Below are 27234 nucleotides of genomic sequence, written 5' to 3'. Positions count from 1 at the left end.
GTCGACCCGTAAGAAAATTTTTGAACCAGCTCAAAAGTTGACCATTAATTCCATATGCTTGAAGTTTCAATAAAAGTCTAGTATGTGGGACGCTGTCAAATGCTTTTGAGAAATCAAAATAAACTACATCAGTAGAGAGACGTTCATCGAGTGATAAGGTCCAATCATTTAAAGCATGTAGTAGTTGAGTACAACATGACTTTATTCCCGGGGTTTTGTTGCTGCAAGATAGCTACAACCTGTGTGGACATGATTAGAAGCTAGGTAGCTAGTTGAGCTGGCAAGACATCTTGTAGGTACAGAAGATTATTATTATTATTGAAGTGTGTACTCCAGCGGATCACGTGAACCTGTCGGAAATCGTAATGTAATGTACAGCAGCTAGCACACACTTTGCAGTTATTAATATTTTACACTAGTACCTATTTAGTTCACTGGCTAACATAACTCACTAGAAAATTGTAAGGACCAACTTTCATGGCACTGGCTAGCAATATTTGCTTTTGTCTCTCTGCATAATGGATAGTAATCTAATACACAACTTCTCAATGGTGTAACTGTATGTGCAAGCACTTTCAAATATAATTAGCACAAGGAGGCTGTGCTATTATAATGTGATGACATCCTGAAGTGCTGGTTATAATATAACTTTGTTGAATTGCATGTGTGTGGTTGAAGGACTACATCTCTATTGTTCACCTTTGTGAAAAGTCTCACTCCCAAGAAAGATCCAAGGTTGGAGCCTCTGCTGTAGTCAAAGACAGTTTTAAAAACATTGAACTGTTATAGCTGAAAACATCTTTCGGCTTATAGTTACACTGTTTGCTGATCATGGACACAGCCATAAGCCATTTCTATATACAGTTCGAGAAAATCATACAGTACAATAGTACTGTATAATAGGGACCACAAAGGAGTAGGCATGGCCCACAAAATGATATCACCCAAAAAAACAGCCTCAATTTCCCCTGACGATGATGAGGTAGTATTGGTTAGGTGAAACTAAGCCCAAACAAGCTTTCAGATCAACCCAAAACGCTTTCAACAAGTTGCTACAGAATTTTAAAAATACATTTAACAGAATACTGACTGCCGGACTGACTAAAGCGTAACTCGATAATGGCTAAGGCTACGGGCTTGATTTTTTCACTGTTTGATGTCACTTCAGCCAGAGTGCCTTTTGGCACACCACAGTATGTACAATGCATTCTTCATGGACTTACCAGTGTCCTCCTTTGTGTCCCATTCATCTTTGCTGACAGTGAAAAGTGTCGATTTGGCGATAGCACGTGATGGCTTCCCTCTGTAATGGAAATCATCCGTATTTGTCATAGTGGCTATTTTGATAGCATGGGTGCTGTTCTTGATTTGCACCACTGTGTAACGGGTTGAACATAGCCATATTGATGTGTTATGGTCCCTACTCTAGTTGAAAATTCCAAATTTTTCTGTGTACTTGTCAATAGTCTGATACACACAATAGCAATTATAGGGTTTCAATGCATGGCATAATACCAAACAGCTGGTAATAAGTTGGCCATTTTGTCATTGCAGTATTTGCCAGAGCGGAAGAGGGGGGGCTTAGTTCCCTCAAAATTGGATCACTGAATATGTTCTTGGAGTGGGGCTGAAAACTGAAAAATCCATAATAGAATGTTCAAATACCCTAATAGAGCAGTTATGTGCATTATAAATGTAATAAATAATTTATGTGTTCTATAAATGAAAACAGATATTTGTTCTCTCTACAGGAATTGGACCCCCACGCTTCATGCATCTCTACCCACTGTACCAACTGTTTTCAATCATACCATTTCAGCAGAATCGTCAGACTGTGGAATTATCTACCTGTATTTGAAACATCTCTTTCAATTCATCAACTTAAGCAACATTTTATAAACACTCACCAGAATCAAGCCTGCACCTTTCATATTGTTTGTCCCTGTTATTGGTGTTCATCCATTCCAGTTACAATTAACTTCCACACTTTTAACACAATTAACTCTGACCACTGACACAATTTACTTGTAATTCACTCATGCGCATACTGTATACATATCCGTATAAATAATTTAATTTGTTTTTCAGGCTACAGGCCCATCGAGTCTTGTAGACCTTCAGCTTTTATGCTGAGAAGTTTTAATTAATAAATACATACATGGGAGAACTTGTGAGAATCAGGATAACATGACTTGACATAATGACTTCCATGTCATTACATTACATGACTCCCATGTCATGCTTCTGCCAGTCCTTGTTGATGATAATCATGTGATAATCATGTGTTATTACATAGCTAAATATGTATTAATTCACATAGCTAATTACTAGTAAATTTGGAGGCCCTAGGTTTATTCACAGATTGAAGACTACAGTCACAACAACAGGTTGTGGTTCAACCATTCATATTTCATCAACAGTGGGTAAACAATCCAAACAAAATTTAGTATTATAGCTAGTATGAAAGCAATATAAGGCTTCTTTTGTCTGGCTAATAATAAAACCGAGGCTTAAATTTAAGAAACTTGAGCACTCACTATATAGTTATAGCTGCACATGCATGCAGAGATTGACATCCTGTCATCTAGCTCAGTATACTACTAAACTTACTAAAAATTTCTCAACTTTCCACTTTTCATCAGCTTTGCAAAGTGACCAATCAGTTACAAGGCCTCTTAGAGTCATTCTTTCAGAGTTTCAGCACATAACAGAAGGGATCCATACAGGTGGCAGCACTACCAAGAAATAATCATCTTCAAGAATAATGACTAAAAGGGGTAATAATGACTATTTAATGTGGGTGCTCAGATATGATGTGGGCAGAGGATGGGAAACCACATCCTTATTTGGAGTGGCCTAAATAACTGCTGTCAACCTTGTTATTACATTTTTGGTCACAGAGGTGGGCTTCACTGTACACAGTCTGTGACTTGTGTTTCTTCTAACCTGGTGAAGGAAGTGGAGACTCAACTTTATTCCTATGGCAATTACCCTTGCATAAATAGATAGCATTGTATTCCACAGCCATGCAGACTATCATATTCTGTGGTGCAGAAGTGAATGTAGGGTGTCACGGTTGTATTGAAGTCCCAATGTCCTAATTGTAGAGTACACCTGTAGCTATATAGTTCACAATACAGCAGAAATTGTTCTACCAAATAAACAACACATACTCACTATCCCACTAGGGACCTGCAAAGAAGGCTACTACAAGCATGTGTATCAGTAAGTCAGAAACATGTTACTAAAATCCTGTGAATGCAGAAAATATCCTAGACCAGGTGGTGACTTGATCCACAGGCATTGTGCAGTCTAGGCAAGTACCTGTGGAGCCACACAGCCTGGGATCCATGATTTTCTCTGCATTCAACCAGTACTTAAACATCATGACTTCTTGTATGGCCTACATGTGTACAGTAGTACAAGTACATAAAAGTTATATGCAATGTACATACATACTCACATCCGTGTGTACATACGTACGTACGTACATACATTGTATCCCTGCAACTGCTTGATGTTTCAATAGCTAGCATGTAAAAACTATGAATCTTTAAGTTATCAGTTGACATACATGCTCTTTAATTATATAGGATATACTTGTTTGTGTGTTATACAATAAAATCCCTGTGTGCTATATCTATACTCAAGTTGGTAGACATGCTTCTTGAGACTCACATGACTCTGGACACCTCATATCCATACACACAAGGCTGGATAGTGGTACTCCTGCAAGCGTTTTGTCAATGAAAATGTTGAGTAGAGACATCATACTCATGGGAACACATTGCCCCTACTGAATAATAATGTATCAAATGAAAGCTGCATGAAGCATAGACTAACATATATTTTCCACAGTCAAAAGTAACATTTACATTCATAAAATCTCATGCAATTGCTAACCATATCAACACACCTTATAGAGCAACAAATCTGTACACAGCTTACCAATCTATTGAATCCATTTGAAAAGTTGAGAATCAAACTATCTATCAGTTACACATGTATGAGCAACAGTATAATGAGATGGCAACTTTTATAGCTAATATACAGGCCACATAATCATACATTTTATGGAATCAGAAGCCATTAAATTCCCTTTCACCACTGTCAGAGTAACATTGCTTTACTATCTGTTACTCAGTGTCTTGAGCCAGAAGTTGAAACTTGTTCGCATCACAAATAAACATCATCCAGTAAAAGCAAATCCAACAAAGTTCTGCTCAGCATGTAATCAAGTACTTACATTCCATTCACTTTTACATAACATGAATGCATATACTCCATATGGAGGTTTCTGTACGGCAAAAAAGAAGTACAACTGATACAATACAACTGCTAGTAACTGAATGAAACATTGAAAATCAGTACATGCAGTATCTGAAACTACTGCACGTGTATGCAAATAAAATAAAGGGTTGATTGTCCATTCTTTATGGATGCCAAATAAGATAATTTGTGACATGGATCTATGTCCAGCCTAATCAGTAAACTCTTAGAGCAGCTAGGTAAACTACTATGTAATAATATTAGCCTGCTGCCAAATAAATATTAATTTTTTTTAATGGCTAACTTTCAACAATTGCAGCTTGTGCATGACATGTACAATACCACCTCACACTCAGTTTATTATGTTCTTCTGTGAATATGACAATATTGACAGTCAACCTTACAACATACACACATTCAGTTTTGACATACCAGTATTATCCTCCCTTACATCTGTTTGTCAATACAGAACGCTCGGAAGCTCCAGACAAATCGAGTGTTGTTCAATGGTCTTGGAGCTGCTGTTGCACTGCCACTGGAGGTGGTGTGTTCATTAGAGCAGTTACTGATGCTGAGAAGGAAGCAGGCAACAAGAAGCTGCAGTTTTGTCATGAGGGTGTAGATCAGTTAGTGTGTCTACAGGAAGTGGACAGCACACAGTAAGGACACACGCAACCAATGGTGCACTAAGAGTTGAAGGGATGGTAAAAGATTTGCAAAAATTCTTCTAACTATATAGCAAAATCAAGGTTGCAGCATCCTTATTATTTCCACCACTACTCTGGAACCTTTCTTGCTTTCCAAGTACAATATCATGAATTGCACATGAAGAAAAATAACAAATCTTTCCGATGTCCTCTGTTTATGTAAACGGTCCAAGAGAGACCCCTTCTGCTTTGGTGTAAATTTGTATCTTTGTAGAACTGATACTCTTGTCTGTCCTGTCCAATTACGGCATTCTTGCATATTTGGCAATCTGCGGCAGTGCTTCTGGCCCTTTATTCAAACTTAGCGATGGCCGCTTTCTGACTCATTCTATACTTTCCTCATTCCTTGATTCCCTCCTCATGGATCTACACTTTGACAAGAGGTAAATTTAATATGCATAATTTTTGTATTGATGCTACTTCAGCCAAAGCAGACAGTATATCAGACTTGCACATACAGCTCTATTCAGTCTCAGTCAATTGTTACCTATGATTCTTCCACATGTACAGTTTTCATGTTCATAGCCAGAACCAGCTTCATCCTTTAGTTCAGATTGTTTTAATACATGCATTCAGATCTTTCTTTGAATCTCTACATGCAAGTATGTGTTATAATTATAGTGTCTCTAGTATAATTGTTCTCTCTTTATGTAGTTCCAATTTTTCTTGGGTGGAAAGGTTCCACATTGGAACCTTTCTTTGGCCATTCACCCAAGTTTATTCCACATTTCCCCCTACAGGCTAAAAAAAAGATTGGTAATGTGTGTTTGGTACAGTAATTTAGTAGGCTGGGTGGCAGGACCCTGTGCACTTACCAATGTCACCATAATCTGTGATTGGGGTGATCTCCAGCATGGATGAGTCAACCTCCGGTACAGTATAGAGTTTATATTGTAAGGTGAGCGAACAACATTAAGATGGCATTGGTCTTGGAGTTGCTGTTGCACTCAATGCACTGCCACTGGAGGTGATGTGTTTATTAGAACAGGTACTGATACTGAGAAGGAAGCAGGCAACAAGAAGCTGCAGTTTTGTCATGAGGGTGTAGACCAGTTAACTAACTTGTGTGCCTACAGGAAGTGGACAGCACACAGTGAGGACACATGCAACCAATGGTGCACTAAGAGTTGAAGGGATGGTATAGTGCCACCAAGCATAAATTGCTATTTTTAAGTGGAATTGTACTAACAAGCTACTTAAGACTGAACAATATATTACCTTGCATCAACAGAATATTTATGTATTACCATCTACTGTATATGCCTGAAAAAAATTGCCTCAATTGTACACAAATTAATATGGTTGTAATGTTTTAGCCAATCAGAATGCAGTGTTTTTTCTTAAATTTTAATATGCATAATATTATTTATTATGTTTATGCTTACAATGCTATGTATTTCTAGTGGCATTCCTGTGGTTTTCAATGATATTCATTAAAAAAAATCATGAATATCAATATGCTAGCACAGTTCTTCTACATTGTCCTAAACAATGCTATAGAAGTTCAAGCTTCAAGTTTTCTGAGAAAGGCAATTTAAGGAGCATACTATATTCTGTGAGCATGATAGTATTATGTTGAAAGGATAAGTAGGCACCATAAACCCAAGTGTATTTTAAACCAAAATTTGTACAAGTATAGAGAAGCCCTAACAGAGTTTTGGATATTATCTCTCTATTACTATCTTCAGGTGTATTTTTAAAGACACATGTGTGGGTATGAAGGAGGAACAGCATTTTGCAACAATGGCCTGGTTTTTGGAATTTTCCTTGTATCTCTCTATATAATTATTCTATGTGGTATAAGGAAGCAATATAGTGTAGCAATTGCAGTCACAATGTAGTACTGTGTGGGAGAAGAAACAAAGACTAAAATTCACCATAGGTTTTCAGTGTATGCAGTTGGTAGGCAACAGCTAGATAATTTAATTTCCAAAAGGTAGGTAGGACCATAAAGTACAAGCTTGTGTAATTTCAAGCCAATAGTATTTCCACTGAAGAGGAATGAAGTCATTTATTGTAAAAATGCAATATGGAAATCCATGGGTGGTGGCACTATAAAAGAGTTGCAAAAATTCTTTTAACTAGCAAAATCAAGATTGCGATATCCTTGTTATTACCACCACTACTCTGGAACCCTCAGTCTTGCTTTCCGGGTACAATATTGTGAATTGCACATCTGTAGCCATAAAGAAAAATAAAAAACTTTTTCCATCTCCTCTGTGTATGTAAAAGTGAGGAAATTAAACCCAGTCAAACCTCATTCTCATAGGATTGTTTTCACATGACACCACACGTACAGATGATGATGACCAAAGATGTGCAGTTATGATAGTTTGCACAGCTATATACACAAGCAACAAGTTAGCTAGGTCATGGGATCTGATTAGAGATCAAGGTCATGTTACGGAGAAAGCTTTTCAGTGCTTATTTTATTATTGTTCTTGTAATTTAGTTTATAAAAAATCAGAAAAAAAACTTAATTTTGATTTTAGTTATAAATGCATATCTTAAACACCTTCCTTAAAGTAATTAGATATGATGTAATGACAATACACAACTACACACGCTTGAAAAATACTACTAAAACACTTTAATCAGCACACACACATGCTCACGTACACACTACTTGTGGGAGCACACACACACACAGTAACTACAACCTCATACAGTTGTCATCTACGTTCTGTGCACACATGAAAAAAGATGCTATCATCCTTAAGGAACAGGCATCTACTGCAATTGGCAACATCGTACAGTCTTTCATTAGATATGAACTGGTCATATTTGCAGATTAGTGCCGATGATCTAGAAAACCCAACCCTGTCAACAGCAATAATGCTAGATATGTAGTGATGATGTTCATCCTTGATCTGATTTAGTAACTTGATTGTGATCTTCCTTCGCAGTGGCCATTGCAGTCGGCCATCATTTGGACTCTTCATGAGGTACAGGCACAATGACAGGTGAGTACCTCTACCACTATCATGGCCAGCAAGATTAACACAAAACTTCAACTTGTACACACCTTCATCTATAAAGAAAGTAGTGAACCATATTTGATCTGTTTTCTTTCTGTTGGCAAAATTTGGTAGTTTAATGGTCACTGGACAGACAGCAGTACCTGATGAAAACTTTAATGATGCAATGTTTAGATGCTGTCCATATTGAAGAGTGTTCTGAAGTTGTTGCTCTAATGCATTTATCTTCTGCCACGCAGCAGGTAATTGATGAGTTTCTAGTTCATTCACTCTCCTCTGAACTGCTTGGAGTGTGTTTTCCAGGGCAGCTACTTGCTGATTTCTGCTAGTCAATTCACTTTTAGTATAGGACAAATGCTTTTCCATTTCTTCCTTGTTATGCTTTGCCTGATTCTCACGAGTTATCACATCAGTACAGCCCACTTCATGATACTCACAATGTATTGATTCCAATGGACAGATCTTCAAGTGTTCTTCCATGTCACCTCTTTTGATAGTGCCAATATCACATTTGTTAGGACAGGGTAACAGAATGCCTGGACACAGTTTCTTGTGTTCACCTTCAATAAACTGAAATTCATCTCTGATTGAACAAAACTGACAGACAATTTTACGATGTAGACACTCCATCTCCACATGTTTAGCAAGATTCTGTCGCAGTAAAGTCTTTCCACAATTTTCATTAATGCACTCAACTTCTTCAAATGGACATCTCATCATGTGGGTACTAATTTCTTCACGAGGAATGTTATCAACATCACACTTGTTAGGGCATGGCAGGGGTAGCTTAGGACACTGTTCCTTGTGTTCACCGTCAATTATCTGGTACTCTTCGGTGATGTGGCAATACTGACAGTCAACCCTACGACGTACACATTCAGTCTCAACATGTTTAGTAAGATTTTGTCGCTGCATGGATATTCTACAATAATTTGGACAATTCACTTCTACAAAACGGCATCCATCACTGCTCTCAAGGTGATTACCAACATCATTCACTTCACCCTGCCACTCACACCCTTTGTCTTTGTTAGTACAAAACACCTGAAGACTCTTTACAAGTCTATCGATTTGTTTATTTGGAGCAGTTGGGAATTCCCCACTTCTACACAATATGCAAGTGTTGTTAAGAGTGGATGTTGCATTCTTCTTCTCCAAACAAGACTTACAGATGTTGTAGCCACAACAGACGATCAGATAAGGATCTCTAGTGGGGTGGAGACATATCCTACAAAGTAACATATCCGGTGGAGAACCGACAAAGTCAAACTCATATCCACCAATATCCTTGCTAGTTGCCATTTCTTCACACACCTACAGTACATTGACATAATTATGTGCAGCAATTTATACTATCCAGGTTTATAGAAATCAAACTAGGGGGCACAGCATATTGGAAGATGCATGAATGGGATCACCCAGTCCACTGAAATGCTTACATAGATGTGTACCCATTTTGATTTTACACAGTGCTTAGGAGAAATTATGAATTCAGGTTTCCAAAAATTAGGGATCCATCATAAAACATAAAACAGGGCATACTTTAATACTTCTGTAACAATGATTTTTATCACATCATTCACATGCAATTAATTTTAGTAATGCTATTCTGAACAATATTTTAAGTGGAAAAATTGAGATACTCTAATAAAGCATTCAGGCAATACAGTGGAACCTTTCTTAACGGTCACCTGAGTTGGGCAGTCACCTCAACATAGCAGCCACGTGACTATGGTCCCGACCAATTCCCAATCAGTTTGTATAGAAATAGTTTGCATTAAGCGGTCACCTCTATAACACGTATAACAGCCAGCTTTAGCAGTCCCCAACAGCACTTCGCTACACAAAAGGCCTCTCACAAAGCGACCAGCTACAGCCATTACGGTGAGTAAACTAACTGCACTACTTTATACTTCTGTAATACAGAAAAGTTATAAACTCACAGTATAGAAAAGTTCATGGCCACTCCATGGCTTTACCTCTTAGTGTGATTCTAATTAAAGCTCACCTTACTATCTTGATTCCAGTCCTGGATTTGCAGTTGTGTAGTTAACAGTTTGCCGTCTTTAAGGAAGTCCTTGTTTTTACTTACAGACTTTGTAGCCAGGGATCATAATCAGTTCAATTGCTGTCTCCAAACTCAGAGTTCTTTTCTGCTAATTTGTCTGCTATGTAAGTAAGCAATGTACTGGAGTGTAGCTAAATGCATTTTGATAGCTAAACCTGAGTATATAAGTCCCTGAAACCTTTGTATCAAGGCCAAACCTCAGTTTATGGCCTATGGCTGCTTTAAGAAGGATATTGAGTTAGGCAGCCACCTCTCTATAAGACCCCTATTTGCGGGTGATTATTAGTTTCTCATCCAGCCTTTCTAATTATTATGATGCGGGCGGGAGGGTATTACCATTATGCCATTATTTTATAATATTAACACACTGATGTACAGACCTTGTCCAAATTGTCTTTTTTTTCTTACTACAAACATTTCCTTCACCAGCGATTCTACTTTTCGTGATAGCCAACTGTTTTTCGACAGTCAATTGAAAGCCTGCTTTGATGAAGTCGATAGAACACAATTGCAACTGGCACTGCAGCAATTTGTTAAGGAAAACAACAGTTCTCCTGGCAATATATAGCGCATTTTAGCATTCATCAACAAAAAAATTATAACAGTTTGGTACCACGTGTTCTTCTGAGCATGCACAGAGTTAATAATGGCTTACCATGCGGTAGCTTAAGAAGGATGCGGGTGGTGGATGAGAAACTAATAATCGCCAAATAGGGGCCTAAAGGCCAAATATTTCTGGCCCGAATGTAACCGCTTTAGACAGGTTCCACTGTATAACTGATCTCATAGACCAGACACTTAGAACCCCTTTTCTACATACAGACACCCCCAGTTTATAGAGCATTTTCATATCCTTGGTTACACAATTGGTCACCACATTCTTGTATCAGGTTGAAAATGACATCAGCTGCTTTCGGCCAGAAATGCAGTGAATAAGTGAGTAAGAGATGTATCGATACATATTCTATCATTGGCTTCCACAACACAACTGGTTGTAGAACCCAGTAACAAAGAACCATCTTTCAGTTATACAAACTGATAACTGTTGAATCAGATTGGTGGGAGAACAATTTAATGCTTGGTAAATTCTGCTATACAATGTAATGTATGATGTTTATCTTTGAGAGCCTCTCCAAGCTGCAGCCCCAGCAGACACTAAGGCTTGAGAAATGATTGAAGCAATGAGAACGTTTCTGACTGACACATCAAAGAAGGCAGACAACTCTAGGAAAATCTGGATAGCATAAATTGCCCAGTCTGGACTGTTCACTCTTTGCTCTCACAGCACCCCAAAATTGTCTTGCTGTCAAGAATACAAAACTGCATGTCTACAAATATGTAAAGGCCCGGCACATAAAACAGTTTTAAAAATGGTCACCAAATTGAGGAAGAACAACGGAATGTCTGAGGTATATAAAACAGAAGGACAACACATCTGTACGGCAAACACATGACATATCATACACACCACACACATACTATAGAGATGTGCTCAGCAAACATTTTGATCGCATTGCATGGTCAAAGTGATGAGCAAAATGCTGGGTGGATTATCAAAAAGTCCACACTGAAGAAAAGCAACTCAGCACATTTTGCAATAAGCTCATCTCCATAATAAACACACGCACACACACGCACACACACACACCGAAACACACATACAAAAAGCTCAGACACAGGCATAGCTTTGGAAATAACCTTCAGCCATGGACTACTACAGCCATGGACTACTACAGCCAATGGCAACTGACAAGCAGACGATATCTTGAATAAAACTAAAAACTCCTGAAGACTGAAAACACTCAATGTCAAGGGGAATTTCAATAATGTCTTGATTAGAAGAATAATCTGAACTACAAGGCAACAAAGAATACACAGAAGAGTCACCAGGAAAGAAGATTTAGCAAGAAACTGGACAGCAAATGCGCAAGCCAAGATATGTTGGGTAACTATTACTCGCTGTATCCCACAAACCAAGGCCAACTAAATGAAAGGGAAAGGTAGCTTGACACCAAGTAGAATCAGACAACCTGCAGTAGTAGATACAATCAAGGTTAGCACATAGAAGGTGCTAACTAGTGTTCCACCAATAATAATATCAGTATCAAATTGGTGCCAATATTGGTTATTAACACTTGAGCACTGAGGGTTACTGTAGTTGTCTTATGCAGCTGTGTGAATTTGCTGTTACCACTTTAACTGCTGCATACTTCATTCATAGGTTAAAAACAAGGTATGATTAAGCTTCTCTTGAAGAGTTTAACAAATGAAACGTGTGAATTGTGCTTTATTCAAGTTAAGGCAATATTTGCTGTTTGTCTTGGCCTTCCTCACTTCTTGATGAACTCTCGATGTACAAAAGTGATAGCAATAAATTCTTTTCAACCATAGTAGTGTATTACATCTAGTGACATTCCACTTATTCAGATGAGGGATCAACAAACTCGATCTAATCAGGAATGAGATTTAAGATTTCAAGATTTCCATAAGATCTTAGTTATAGTTGTTAACTGGTCCAGCTTTTACCAGCGATCTACAACATTTCAGACCAGGCTTCTTGCAGGTCCTTTGGATTTAGACTTGGTTCTTTAAAATGATGAGTCTTCACAGATCACGTGGTCGGTAACCCTATATGGTAAAAATAGGGTGTGCTATAAGAGGCTAATGCCTAACAGGACTATAGTCCATGTGTTACCCAAGGTGTTGTCACACAAAGACTAAGTAAGCTATTACACTATTTGCAGCTGCTTGTTTTGTGCAAATTGGAGCTATTGTAAGTTGTTCATTAGGTACAGATTGCATTTTTATATCTGGTTTGAGGTGACAACCGTGGCCTGAAATGGGACAAAACAGCAAACCCAATCCACAAGTTGTCACCTGACACTATGAATAGTACATCCATATGTTTATTCAATTTCCCTGAGGGTTTTGCACAATAGCACCTTTAAAAAGCAATATGAAATCTCAACCAATTTAAACATCCTAGGGCTAAAGGTAATTAAAAAGAAAGTACTCATGCGCTCCACCATCTAGTGCTGCTTCTGAAAAAACTATTTCGTCCTGCAGGTTAACAAATGTACTGAGCTTCGTTACCTTCTTTCACCAAAAAAGTTGAATACTTGCTTTTCTTAACAATAACTACTGGTTAGATGTCAAGAAAACCAGGGATTTAGAAACTCGAATGCCCTGAGCTGTAGTGCCCTTGCTGCACTCAGGCACTACTAAGAGCCTGAAGGTTTTTTGGTTCTTGACGTCTGACTTATTCTTGTTTATTGTACCTTGAGTTGACAGCTGCTTGTAAACAAGATTAATGTGTTTCGTATCGCCTCAGAGCGTGGTCTCTATTGGAATGAGCATGGCACTATGGGATTTAGAGACCCAGCACGTTTTCAGCCAATCAAATTATCAAACATGTTGTAGTCTAAAGGAAACATAAAACAAGTGTAAAACTGAAATACATTAGTCAACCGTGGGTGTGTGTACAAGTGAAATGCTTAATAGTCATTATTGGTATCAGTAAAATGCTCTGTAAATTATTGGTATGGTATTTCTGTACTAGCATTAACCTAACCAAAAGCAAAAATCTGGAGGAACACAACAAAGCAGATTAAAATCAGCCAGAGTTAAGTGGTCTGCTTTTCCTACCTGCTTTACCAAGCTCAGCGGCAAGCCAGATGGATGAGCAATCTGGGACATTGATGGAGTTCTGGCTAACCCAGCAATGGCTTGATGTGGCTGTATGGTTCTGTGATGGCTAAACTTGTACTTTTAAGTTTTGAGCCTGGAATTGCCCTAATAGATCAATACAGCAGATTCTCTCTAAATGGATTCTTGGGATCCAGAATCAAACAGTATGGTCCCTCCCTACAATGATGGGTGCTACCCAAAATACTGGCATTAATAACCATCCCAGAATCATCATACACAATGAAAATCACTCAGTACATCTAACTTCAAATCCAGCATTAAAAACAAGAAACACTTACAAATGGTTGGATATAATTTTTTTAATTCTGGTCTGCCTTCCTGCCTACTTGCCTGACCACAGCCGCAAGGCTAAAGATATTACGGATGTTTTTTCCCTCCTTTCGTGGGGCATACAAAGAGAAATTCAATGGCATATTCCTTCAGGAGGCTACATACAACTCAGCTTCTAGTGATCTATTCTCATAAATGTCTAGGATTGCCTGGACAAATCCCTTTGTCTTATTTTGTCCTTTGATATTACAGAATGTCCCAAGACAAATCCATTCTGTCCTATCAGAGAATGAAAGTAATCCCAACCTATATTCACCCATACTGTCCCAAGCCCAGTATAGTCCCTGCAAGACCTAGGACGAACATCCCAAGATAGTCCTTGTGTTATTCACTTATAGTCTAAGTAGTCCCTGCAAGAACTGGGACGCTAAAAGACATCCCAAGACAGTCCTAGTATTATTCACCTATTGTGTCCCAAGTTCCTGCAAGACCTAGGACACTAAAAGACATCCCAATACAGTCCTGGTATTATTTACCTATTGTGTCCCAAGTCCAAGTAGTCCCTGGGAATTCCTTAAGTGTCCTTGTTATAAAGACTCTTTCTAGTCCCAGTCCCCAATGGTCCTTTTTATCCTAGGACATGTTGAGAACCCTTTAAGTGTCCTTGTTGTAAAGACTCTCTCTAGTCCCAGTCCTCAATGGTCCTTTTTATCCTAGGACATGTTGGGAATTCCTTAAGTGTCCTTGTTATAAAGACTCTTTCTAGTCTCAGTCCCTAATGGTCCTTTTTACCCTAGGACATGTTGAGAATCCTTTAAGTGTCCTTGTTGTAAAGACTCTCTCTAGTCCCAGTCCCCAATGGTCCTTTTTATCCTTGGGAATTCTTCAAGTGTCTTTGTTGTGAAGACCCTCTCTAGTCCCAGTCCTCAATGGTCCTTTTTATCCTAGGACATGTTGGGAATTCCTTAAGTGTCCTAGTTGTGGATACCCTCTCTAGTCCCAGTCCCCAATGGTCCTTTTTATCCTTGGGAATTCTTCAAGTGTCTTTGTTGTGAAGACCCTCTCTAGTCCCAGTCCTCAATGGTCCTTTTTATCCTAGGACATGTTGGGAATTCCTTAAGTGTCCTAGTTGTGGATACCCTCTCTAGTCCCAGTACCCAATGGTCCTTTTTATCCTAGGACATGTTGGGAATTCTTTAAGTGTCCTTGTTGTAAAACTCTCTCTAGTCCCAGTCTCCACTGGTCCTTTTTATCCTAGGACTTGTTGGGAATTTGTCCTTGTTGTAAATACTGTCTCTAGTACCAGTCCTCAATGGTCCCTTTTATCAAAGATATGTTGAGAATTTTTAAAGTGTCCTTGTTGTACAGCCTTTTGCAGTAGTATAAGCATTTCATATTGTTTACATATGCTTATTCAAGAGAAGGGTCAATAATACTTGGTATGGTTTCTTTGTATGGAGAAGATGACTTTGACCACTAGACTTACATAGATCGGGCTGATTTTTTTCTGTTGTGTGTGCCTGTGTGGATGGGGGAAAGTGGTAGGGTAGAATTTCTGTGTAATGTTCTGCCTGTTCTAAGGTAAGTACTAATTTGCAAAGCCGTTCTCTTCTTACATTTTTGACTCAGTAGTGTGTTGTGGTCATTTTAAATGAGCCATCAAGTAGCTGTATTTCACCTTACACATGAGTTTTGATAAAATTTAACCTATATCGCTCACATTAGCAATTGCCATAGAGTACACGGAAGCAGAGTTAATTGTAATAGTAAGTTGTAGCCCAGCAAACTATCTCATAACAGAATCACAATATAGCATTATTGCCCTTTATAATATATACTGTCATTAAAGATTAATTCTGGTCACTTCACTTGATACTGATAGAGTAGGATCTTCTAAGCAAGTGTTTCCAGGCTGATTCTTCACTGCAACTTCATTCTTGAAGCCATATCTTCACCAGTGAACATGAGATTTTCACTCTATTTGAACTAAATTATTGTAGTTCTATAGATGGTGCACGCATGCCTAAGTTTCATTTCAATCCAAGGGATTATGAGCCTGTGAAACACTTCGAAAACATACAAGTTTGTACAGGGACTAATCACCTGCTCTATGATGAGTACTGGTTGGCGAGGCCATTATGATCATACTACAGTTATGTGTTCAGTTGGAATTGTAAAGCAGAATTTGAGTGTCCTTGAATGCTATAGCAGGGTAACAAAGCAGTGTTAAATAATGGTATACATAATAAATTATGCTTTGATCTTTGGAAGATAATGAAGTCTTTTAAATCCACCAGGTTTTTAAATGGTTAGAGACCTGCTAGCAGAAAGACCTCCATTACAAATCTCACATTCAATCATTAATGTGCCATGCTCTTACAAGCATATTGCTGGCTAATAGCCAGCTGTGGGCAAGCAGTCACCCTCGCCAACAGCAGTTTAGCCACTTCATTCATTTTATAAGCATGCCTAGAAACATTTTATTGTAGGGAGGTAGAATCTAATGTTGCAGTTACGTTTGTTACAATGAACGGACAGTTCTAGACATACATATCATAGAAAAAATTGTTTAATGTGCATCCTCTATTAAGCCATGACCAATTAACATTCCATAGCTTTTGGTAAAGTGGTCTAGAACATAAAAGAAAGGCAAATTGTAGTAGAAGGCAAACACTTGTCGGAACCAGAGGAAACACATGCCACTTGTGAGTTTGCTACTGTAGAGTGAAATAGTGGCCTCGTTTGGTCTCTATTCTTGTGACTGCATGCGGTCAGATAGGAATGTGGGCAGGCAAGGGGACCAAAATTGGGTTTCAAGTATTTTAAAATTCAATCTCCAGTTGTCTGCATTTTCTTGTTGTAAATGCTGAATTGATGTCACTAAGACTATTCCATAAAGGTAACAGTGGTATTTTGGTGCATACAGGTACCCTACTAAATACTACTACCATCCATACTTGTTAGATAATATGCAATTCATTCAACACGTATAACAACAAGGTGCATGTAAAGTAATTTGGTTATCTGAAATGCTTAAGTCAGCCTACATCACACAAAGCTGAAGTAATGGCTTACGTCACATTTGTGAGATCTTGAATGTTGTAATATTGTGTGATTAAGAACATTAATAGTCATTGCAATGGAGAGCTGCAGGTGGATCAAAAGTGCCATTTTGTTACTTTTCAGTTGACTAAAACCAGTGATAAATACAATATCTATAGGAACTGGGCTGATACATAATTATGGGGTAATAATTATCACCCCTGCACCTTCCTCTTTAATTTTTTAAATAGCCTCTTGCCTTCCTCCGGCCCCTGCCTTCCACCCCTTTGGAGCTAGCCTGATACAGTTAACCTCAGTTTAAAATCTATCTCAAATGGCGGGAAACTTAGCTGTTGGCTACTTGTATGGTGGATGCTCTGGAAGGTAAGTAATTGGTATAAAACATGTGAAAATTTGGTACTCATAGCTTCATCCATTGGTGAGCTACAGCACACTGAATACTTAAAACCAGCATTTCTCAATACTTTTATAGACAATAAGACCGGTTTTCCCAGACTGGACTACTTTTTCAGATGAGAATAATCCTCCAGATCTTTGACACTTCATTCACCACCCTCCTCCATTTATGCTATTCGCTATTCATTTTTAACCCAAGAGCACCCCCACAGTGGACACGCACATGGTTTCCTGTAATTGGTTTGTCAAAAACTGCATGTCTCCTTGTTTGCGTGTTGGTACGGCTGTCCAACAGCAACATGAGCAAACAGGCTTTGAGCTACAGAAATAAACCTTCACTCAATGCATAAAGGGTGTTTACGTACCATATTAAAGGTTAGCTATCTATTTTTGTCAAAGGGGTGTAGCCAGGCACTGAAATGATGTATATAAAAGTTCAGTAGGGGCTAGCCTACGTAACAGGCATATAGCGACTGAAAAACAATATACAGTAACAGGCCTTGTAAGCTACAAGGAGTGGTGTACCTTTTCAAGTTAAAAGGGAAAATTACCTGAATCATGAGCATCTTTAAACCAGAGGAATCATCGTACGTGTTACTTACATCTTTTTGGATATCAACCAATTTTCAAAAATGCTTTTGCAAATGTCAGTGACTATGACACTTTTTTTTTTATCCGGCCCTAATGGCACTCCCTTCCACCCACACGTCTCTATGGAAAACAAGCTAGAAGAACAACATAAAAATGGAAAAAGAAAGAATTTACCTACAGAAAAGACACATAAAAGAACCTACAGAAGCCCAGGGAATGTTAGTGAACTGGTAGATGCCCCTCTGCGACGGCGAGATCTACTGCCGGGGGCACACCAGGACGCTTAGAGCGTGATCGAGAACCATGGATGCACATAATGGAGGAGCGAAGCAAGGTGAACCCCAAACTGCAACGGAGCCAGCCCATCACCACTGAATATGGGGAACTCCACTTCTCACTGAGTAATTGAGCCAAATGCTTATAGGTGGTAGTGGCTGCTTTCCCCATTCCACCGGAGGAGGAAAAAACTAATGGGGTAAAACTGCCATGCTCTACTTCGCGTATATGCTCCTCATAAGCATGACGCTTCTCAGCCTCATGCCTACGAAAAGTGGCAGCCAAGGTGGTAGACCGATTGGAGGCTGCAAAAGAATTAAAAACGCAAACATCAAAAAAGGTGCGATGATGTAAGCACCTCCGAAAACCAGATGCTCTGATATCCACTCTGGCATTATCATCAAGCACAGCTGAACGGTGATGCATAAGCTCACCAGACAGGGCATGTAAGTGAGGCTCTACCTGGACATCATGGCACACTTCTGTCATCAAACTAGCAGTCAAATCTCGTACTTCATTATGCAGGATAATTGGAAAGGCACCATATGGGCAGCTAAGGGCGTGAGACAAGGTAAAATCCTTACCACACACACAATGCGATGGTAACAATGATGGTGTAAAGCCATAACGTAAACAGACGGCATCAATGAATTCACCTTTATGAAGGGCGAAACCATATGACACTTTGCATGGCAAACAAGACACTATACAAATGTAGTAATACGCATATAGCTGGACTTCTGTGAAGACATTCATTTAAATTCTCCCTCCCCACTTTGCATTATAGCAGCTGAAGTATCATACACAATATGTGATTATTGACTGGTGTTATTGCAGGATGATAAGCCTGTTTAGACTTGTTCTTAGTGACCTCCCAACTATTTTCTGCTCAACTAACTTCATCATATTTCTCAAGTAACTTTCTATCCTTCTGAAAGCTTCTCATCAAGGACCCAAATGCAGTATTCAAATTCTCATTCTTCCATGGCCACGATATCTACCAGCTATTCTCAAAACAAATAGTGGAATTTGATTAACATGTAATACACTGTAAATGATGTTTAGAACCTGAACCACTTTCCTGTAATATCATACAGGATGGTAGTACTGTATATTAGGGATCATGAAGAACTGGGCTTTTCCAGTGAAAAGTGTCACCCTAAAACCAGCCGCAATTTCATTCATGATAGCTTGGCAGCATTGGCTAAACCAGGCACAGCCAAGCCCAAAAATGTTTTCAGGCTAACTCCAAATCCTTCCAGAGAGGTGCCTTTTTTCCAACCGCAGTATGTACAATACACACATATCCTGGACTTGCTTTGTGTTCCAGTTCTTTTTGCTGACAATGCAAGGTGTTGATTCGCAATAGGGTGATGCGGCTTCCCTGTGGCTGTGTTGACTTATCCATAGTGACTGGATTGATTGTAGAGATACTTCTTGTGCTATTCTTCACTTGTAATGCTGTGCAACAGGTGAAGCATAGGTGAAAACAACGTGCAATGGCCACTTCGCCTTCCATTATGTAATTGATTGTTGGGGCACATGTTCTGATGCAAAATTACTTTCACAGCATTCCTGGTGCCATTCTTTATTTTAATACAGTGAATTATGTTATAAATACAGGTAGAAAGAAAAATTATGAATTTTAAGCTAGATTAGGATCGAAGAAAAAGTAATGAAACAAGGGAACAGCTATTTAAAAGTGGTGAAACAAGGAAGATTACCTATACCTGCAGATACACTAGTGGACATTAATCCATAACGCAGTCATGGGTATAGACTGAAGTTTAAAGATTAAATATCCACTAGTATATCTGCAGGCATTAGGTAACCTTCCTTGTTTCACCACTTTTAAATAGCTGTTCCCTTGTTTCATTCTTTTATTCCTTAAAATTCCTTCACTTGTAAAAAGATGTATCGAATCTTTGAAGATATCAAAAACAATCTGATGGTGGTGTCAACTTTTTCTCAGTACCCAAAAATATTCACACCCTATTAAGAGGTCAAAATTTGTTGGCTCTGCACTGCTAGAAATGGTATCAGCCATTTATCAAGTAAAAGGGTCAGTTTATCACATTACAATGAAACTGCAAGCATAGTTGTCATTACTCAAATAAAACAAACAACAAACATGTCAACATGTTGAAGTATTTTTTGCAGCAAAAGTTGACAGAGGCACTAACTCATTATCTACTGGAGTTAACTTCAACTTCTTAACTATGTATGTAGCTGGTCAGTCATAAAGGTACGATGAGTTACTGAGGTTAAGGTCACAGCATGTACTTCATGCATAGCTTGTAGTGTTACATGTTCAATAATCAGTTGAAGGTTTAATAGTTTATGACAAGGTCAACATTTTCTAGTAGTTACAGTAACCTTGCTCTCTCTTACTCAAAATTAATGTTACTCTTGCTTTCAAGTCTTGTTATACAATACATTTTTGGTAGTGACCAAAACTTCAATAATCAGTTTCATCATCCATCACTTAGTATACTATTGTATTTCTGTTGTTCTTCTCTTCACGGGTAGCACTAAATTCCCTTTGTGACTTACATACAACTCGAAACTTGTACAAAGAAAAAATATATTGTAGAGATTTCTGAACATACTACGTAACAGTAGAACTCTTCACTTTTTAAATACATTGAGCCCTGTCCACTGTATCACCACTATGTACCAGCTGTCGGAATCTGGATTTTAACAATACAAACCATGATCTAGTCTACAACAGAATATCACTAAACCCATAACCCTAGCTAACTGCAATTACTAGCTAAAGCAAAACCCAAACCCTAACCAACCTTAATATTGGACTACTAGAATCGGTGCCTTTTATAATGGGCCTCCTACTAATCATTTTTTGACTCATGTTGAGCATATCTTTGAAGATGACACCCATAATTATGTTTACGACTGGACTATGATCCATCACCACAAACAGAACTTGAACCTTCGCCTTCAATATGTGTACGTGATACAGTATGTATTATATATGTATAAGTCATATGCATACTGTATGCACAAATTTATGTGACCCAATAACTGAATATGAGATCAACCAGGAAGCACTAAACGCTCTCTTGAGACCAAGCTTGGTGTCTTTTCACTGTCAGCTCAGTGTGGTGCGGCAGGTAGACCATCTAAGGTCTGTCTACAGCAGAACTAGTACTTCAAGTCAGCAAATGGTTTAACAAAAACTAACCCAACAAAAACAAATTGGAGAAACATGAGACTGAAATACAAGGCTTGTGATGAATACCGTAATAAAAACTGGTCAAGCGTTATTAAGGAGTGTAAAAGTGGCTACTAAATTAACGTTTTATGCCCATGCACATATAGTATGATGGGATTATTTTCATAGGTAAGCTGGACAGCACAACTTTTTGCAAAGAAGAGATCGTGGTTGACAAAATGCACTTAAGTGGTGTTCGGACGACTGCAACCCTGATAGGTTTGAAGCACTTAGCAGTATGAATAAATGCTACAAGCTACTTTTGGATTGTTAAATTCAACAAATTATATCCTGAGCATGGCTCCCATATAGCCAGACACGTGGTTGATTTCATTTAGATGCCAACAATTGGCTATAGCCATTCTTCATTACAAGAGAGAAAAAAGATATTTACAAAGACAATATGCGTTTACACTAAACTAAAGCTCACAAATAGCAAAATAAGAAAAAGACCACATTCTTATCCTTATTACCTTCCTTACGTGATTTTCACTAATAAAAAGAATAAACCAAGTGCAGCAACATGTAAAAATGTTTCAAAGAAGTGCAATCATCAACAAGCTTCAATGTTAAATTTGATAAGAGGTTGGCTCATGATGTCATTTAGTGCTTCAGGTCTTGCAGGGAAAACTTGGAGTTGGGACACTAATAAAAAGTGAATAACACCAGGACTGTCTTGGGATGTCCTTTGATGTCCCAGGTCTTGCAAGGACTACTTGGACTTGGGACACAATAGTTGAATAACACCAGGTTTGTCTTAGGATGTCCTTTAGTGTCCCAGGTCTTGCAAAATGTCCTAGGATACAAAGGACCATTGGGGACTGGGACTAGAGAGGGTAAGGACACTTGAAGAATTCCCAACATGTTCTAGGATAAAAAGGATCATTGGGGACTGGGACTAGAGAGAGTCTCTACAACAAGGATACTTAAAGAATTCCCAACACGTCCTAGGATAAAAAGGACCGTTGGGGACTGGGACTAGAGAGGGTCTTTACAATAAGGACACTTAAAGAATTCCCAACACGTCCTAGGATAAAAAGGACCATTGGGGACTGGGACTAGAGAGGGTCTTTACAATAAGGACACTTAAAGAATTCCCAACATGTCCTAGGACACAATAGGACCATTGGGGACTGGGACTTGAGAGGGTCTTCACAACAAGGACACTTAAAGAATTCCCAACATGTCCTAGGATAAAAAGGATCATTGGGGACTGGGACTAGAGAGGGTCTTCACAACAAGGACACTTAAGGAATTCCCAACATGTCCTAGGGTAAAAAGGACTATTGGGGACTGGGACTAGAGAGAGTCTTTACAACAAGGACACTTAAGGAATTCCCAACATGTCCTAGGATAAAAAGGACCATTGGGGACTGGGACTAGAGAGGGTCTTTACAATAAGGACACTTAAAGAATTCCCAACATGTCCTAGGACACAATAGGACCATTGGGGACTGGGACTTGAGAGGGTCTTCACAACAAGGACACTTACAGAATTGCCAACATGTCCTAGGATAAAAAGGACCATTGGGGACTGGGACTAGAGAGGGTCTTCACAACAAGGACACTTAAGGAATTCCCAACATGTCCTAGGGTAAAAAGGACCATTGGGGACTGGGACTAGAGAGAGTCTTTACAACAAGGACACTTAAGGAATTCCCAACATGTCCTAGGATAAAAAGGACCATTGGGGACTGGGACTAGAGAGAGTCTCTACAACAAGGACACTTAAAGAATTCCCAACATGTCCTAGGATAAAAAGGACCATTGGGGAGAGGGTCTTCACAACAAGGACACTTGAAGAATTCCCAACATGTCCTAGGATAAAAAGGACCATTGGGGAGAGGGTCTTCACAACAAGGACACTTGAAGAATTCCCAGCATGTCCTAGGATAAAAAGGACCATTGGGGAGAGGGTCTTCATAACAAGGACACTTGAAGAATTCCCAACATGTCCTTGGATAAAAAGGACCATTGGGGACTGGGACTAGAGAGGGTCTTTACAACAAGGACACTTGAGGAATTCCCAACATGTCCTAGGACAAAAAGGACCATTGGGGACTGGGACTAGAGAGGGTCTTCACAACAAGGACACTTGAAGAATTCCCAACATGTCCTAGGATAAAAAGGACCATTGGGGAGAGGGTCTTCACAACAAGGACACTTGAAGAATTCCCAACATGTCCTAGGATAAAAAGGACCATTGGGGAGAGGGTCTTCACAACAAGGACACTTGAAGAATTCCCAACATGTCCTAGGATAAAAAGGACCATTGGGGACTGGGACTAGAGAGGGTCTTTACAACAAGGACACTTGAGGAATTCCCAACATGTCCTAGGACAAAAAGGACCATTGGGGACTGGGACTAGAGAGGGTCTCCACAACAAGGACACTTAAAGAATTCCCAACATGTCCTAGGATAGAAATACTTGACTATAAGGGAATACGCTGGCTGTCCTGGGATGTCCATACATTGTAGAGGACTATTTTGGATTAAAGGACTTGTCCGGGCAATCCTGGACCTACCTGTCTATTCTGCATGAAACTTTCACAGGACATAAAGCAGAAGTTGGGAAAGACTATGACTAAGATTCACTGTTTCCTATTTTATTGACCTCAAATATGTATGCATACAGGCAGTTCATTTTTCATTATTCATTATAGATATTGCTAAGGGCACCAATACAACAAATGCTAAATCGGTTGTGATTCTGAATATGCCTTTTGGTATTGTGCAACTGCTACAATCACATGACAAATAAAAATGTTAAGCATAATTATAAATAAAATCATGGGAAGAGAATCTGCATGCTGACAGGCAATGGGAAACAATGAATTTACTTGGAGTGGCCTTATTTGGGCATCAGATTAGGTTGCAAGAATAAAACAGCTGTTTTGGGCTCAACTCAAGAAAGTGATTGTCACCAAAGAAAGAATGAACAACAACGAACAGTTGTACATCAATCGGTTGATATCAACATTGTGAGACTCTTGTATCGTACTTATCAAAGTGCATTCACCCTTCCTCACCATGCCCACTGTTCCACTTCCCAGTTCACTGCAGTTACAGTTTTTTTTTTTAAATTGTACAACCTCATATTAATGAGTATATACACAAAACCTATTACACAAAACCTATTTGCTCACATGAGTGTGTTGTACCTTCTCTGTTCACACTCTAAATAATAACTGGAACAAATGTTAACAGATATTGTAGGTGTGTGTGTGTGTGAGGTAGTTGTGAGAATTATTGGCAGCGTGAACAGCAGCATTACAATCTGCATCCTGGCTGACACAAAACTGAAGTGGAAAATCTTCATTTAAGAGTAACCAACACAACATTACCTATGTATGTGCTATGTTTGAATTTAACTGTATTGTTAGTTGATGCTAACAGTTTAAATCATCAGGTGGCTCATCACAACCTACAAGTATTGTTTGGCTACCATCCTCCTGAATACTTATATAATGTAATGAGTTTATTGACAGTCAGCAAATTTTCCCTTCAAAGGGTACCACTCAGGGAGATCCACATGCCATGGTAATGTATGCTATCAGCAAGAGTTAATTATAGTAGGGAGGGAGAGTATCTAATACCCAATAGGCCTGTATAAAATGAGTGCGTAGAGTGATCTGGCTTCTTTCCAGATGTGTTGATTGCATGAAAGGAGATGCAGAATGCGGCACGCCATTGAAACACAATATCGATATATGACTTATGAGGAGAAAAAGGAGAAAAAGGAGAAATCCAGACTGAAATCGAACCACAGCATAAGAAGAAGTGCCAAATGGGAAAAAATAACTGGAAACCAGGAATTCTAATTGAAGTGCTCTGAAACTAGCTGCTTTCCAATATGCTGCTCGAGTCTTCTCCAAATGTAGGACACGTTAATTCTTGAAGTGGCTGCCTTAACTGAAGATAATTCTTTGAGACTTGCTGTACTACTGGAATTTTTTTCACTAGAACTTGGACGGGTTGATTCTCGAATGAGCCGTACCGCAAACGATACTACCCTGACTCTTCCGTAGCTTAAATTTCACACTGGAGTTTCCATCATAACATCCAACATAATATTGCTGCTACTGCCTTGGCTACTGCTAACCACCCCAACTGCTGACTATCGATTTTACAAGGCCATACAAAATGTATGCAAGCATGTGCAATGTGGTCTTTAACACCTTTCGAAACTACAAAGGAATATGGAAATACTCCATGTGACCTACCAGCTCATTTTATACAGGCCTATTGGATGTTAAATACTTTCCCTCCCTACTAATATTAACTCTTACCATCAGTGTGTTGCTGTTGGTGAATGCTATTATATGGCTGTGGTATACAGTTTGTTATGATGCTATGGCAGGTTTGCAGTCTAGACTTAGGACCAGCCTATGGCTACTTTTGTGAATGCTGCTAAGACATGATTATTTGCGAGGGCAAAAAGTCTACCAACTGCTAAAAGAGTTTTTTGCTGGCTGTGAAGTGAATATCACTGTGGATTCTACTATTGGCTCATGTTATCTATTGTGCTTTAAAATGCAACAATTTTTGCTGACCAACGTCAGGCTAAGGTTGATATTATTGCTTTGAGATGACAGCAGCAGGCATCCTTAGCCCCACAGCTAATGTAATTGCCTGCTAATCTTCAACAAATTGTAACCAATGAGAAAGAGGGTACAGTTAATAAAAATCTAATCTGCTTATATCCTGGGGTAGCTCAAAGTTATAGCTCTATGAATCACTACTGCACAATTATGGAATAGCTTATAAGCTGCAGGGAAGGGTAGCTACAGATTACAAAAGGTGGTGTCCGAGGTCCGAGCATCGATTTAATTTTTTTGGACAGTGGCTTTCTAAGGTTACTGCACCACACGATGCAAGCAAATTTATATGTGGACGTTGTAGTCATAGCTAGGTCTACAGTGTAATAATTGATCGAGTCTTGTTCAGGCTCTTATAGTTGTTGTTGATACTAGGCAGACAGATGACTCTTTTTCAACAGAACTTCAAACACTTGATAACTAATTTTTGTAACAACATTGTGATTGGATTGTAACTTTTTTCCTGGACATATCAGCTGTGTTAGTCGTGTCGCATTGGATTATTATAATTTTGATAGTAAATAGTTCTTATATTGAGTTTATAGTGTCCAATCCTCATGTGCCGGATCCAGTAGCTGCTAGAGTCTCAATTTGATCCTGGGCTTTTCCCCATTACACTGTGATACACCCCCTGTATCTTAATAATGTAATTCGTGTAGCTATTAAGAAAAAGTATTGTGTCCGAAAGTACATGGCGACCGAGCCTAAAACCTTTATATCACTCGCTGTTACGTACTGTACATATTAACAGGATCTTACCTCAGTTGTTCAGACGATCGCGAGATCCAAGGCTCCGCTGACAGTAGATAAAAACACTGGCCTTAAACCGATGGCGGAATAATCAGTACTCCTTTTCACAGCTCAACAAAATATTAACAGCAGTAGTCTAGAGTAACTAGCCACTACGTACACTCGATTCTACTATACTACCGGAAATCACGCGGACATGGTTACGTGATTAGTAGAATCCCGTTTACCAGATGATTTGCTCCAAATGTTCATGTGAAAAAATAAATTTGTTCACAAAAAGTTCATAAATCCATGGTCACTTTCCAAAACCTAGCCCACACATTATAA

At 38.9% G+C, this 27234-nt stretch overlaps 1 protein-coding gene across 1 annotated transcript; it reads right to left on the bottom strand.

Moving 5' to 3' along the window:
* Positions 1-7496: 7496 nt before the first annotated feature.
* LOC136255813 (TNF receptor-associated factor 4-like) lies at positions 7497-27123 on the bottom strand. The gene is made up of 2 exons (XM_066048708.1): positions 26917-27123; positions 7497-9268 (listed from the first exon to the last, which is right to left on the bottom strand). The coding sequence occupies exon 2, from the start codon at positions 9254-9256 to the stop codon at positions 7649-7651; it is 1608 nt and encodes a 535-aa protein (XP_065904780.1). The 5' UTR covers positions 9257-9268; positions 26917-27123; the 3' UTR covers positions 7497-7648.
* Between the last annotated feature and the right edge of the window lie 111 nt (positions 27124-27234).

The sequence above is a fragment of the Dysidea avara genome, chromosome 5, assembly GCF_963678975.1.
Source record: "Dysidea avara chromosome 5, odDysAvar1.4, whole genome shotgun sequence".
NCBI lineage: Eukaryota > Metazoa > Porifera > Demospongiae > Dictyoceratida > Dysideidae > Dysidea > Dysidea avara.
The sequence above is the reverse complement of the archived record's forward strand: the minus strand, read 5'-3'. Positions and strand labels throughout refer to the sequence as shown.

Excerpts from the sequence above, each read along its gene's own strand:
- LOC136255813 (XM_066048708.1), bottom strand. The coding sequence starts at position 9,256 with ATGGCAACTAGCAAGGATATTGGTGGATATGAGTTTGACTTTGTCGGT.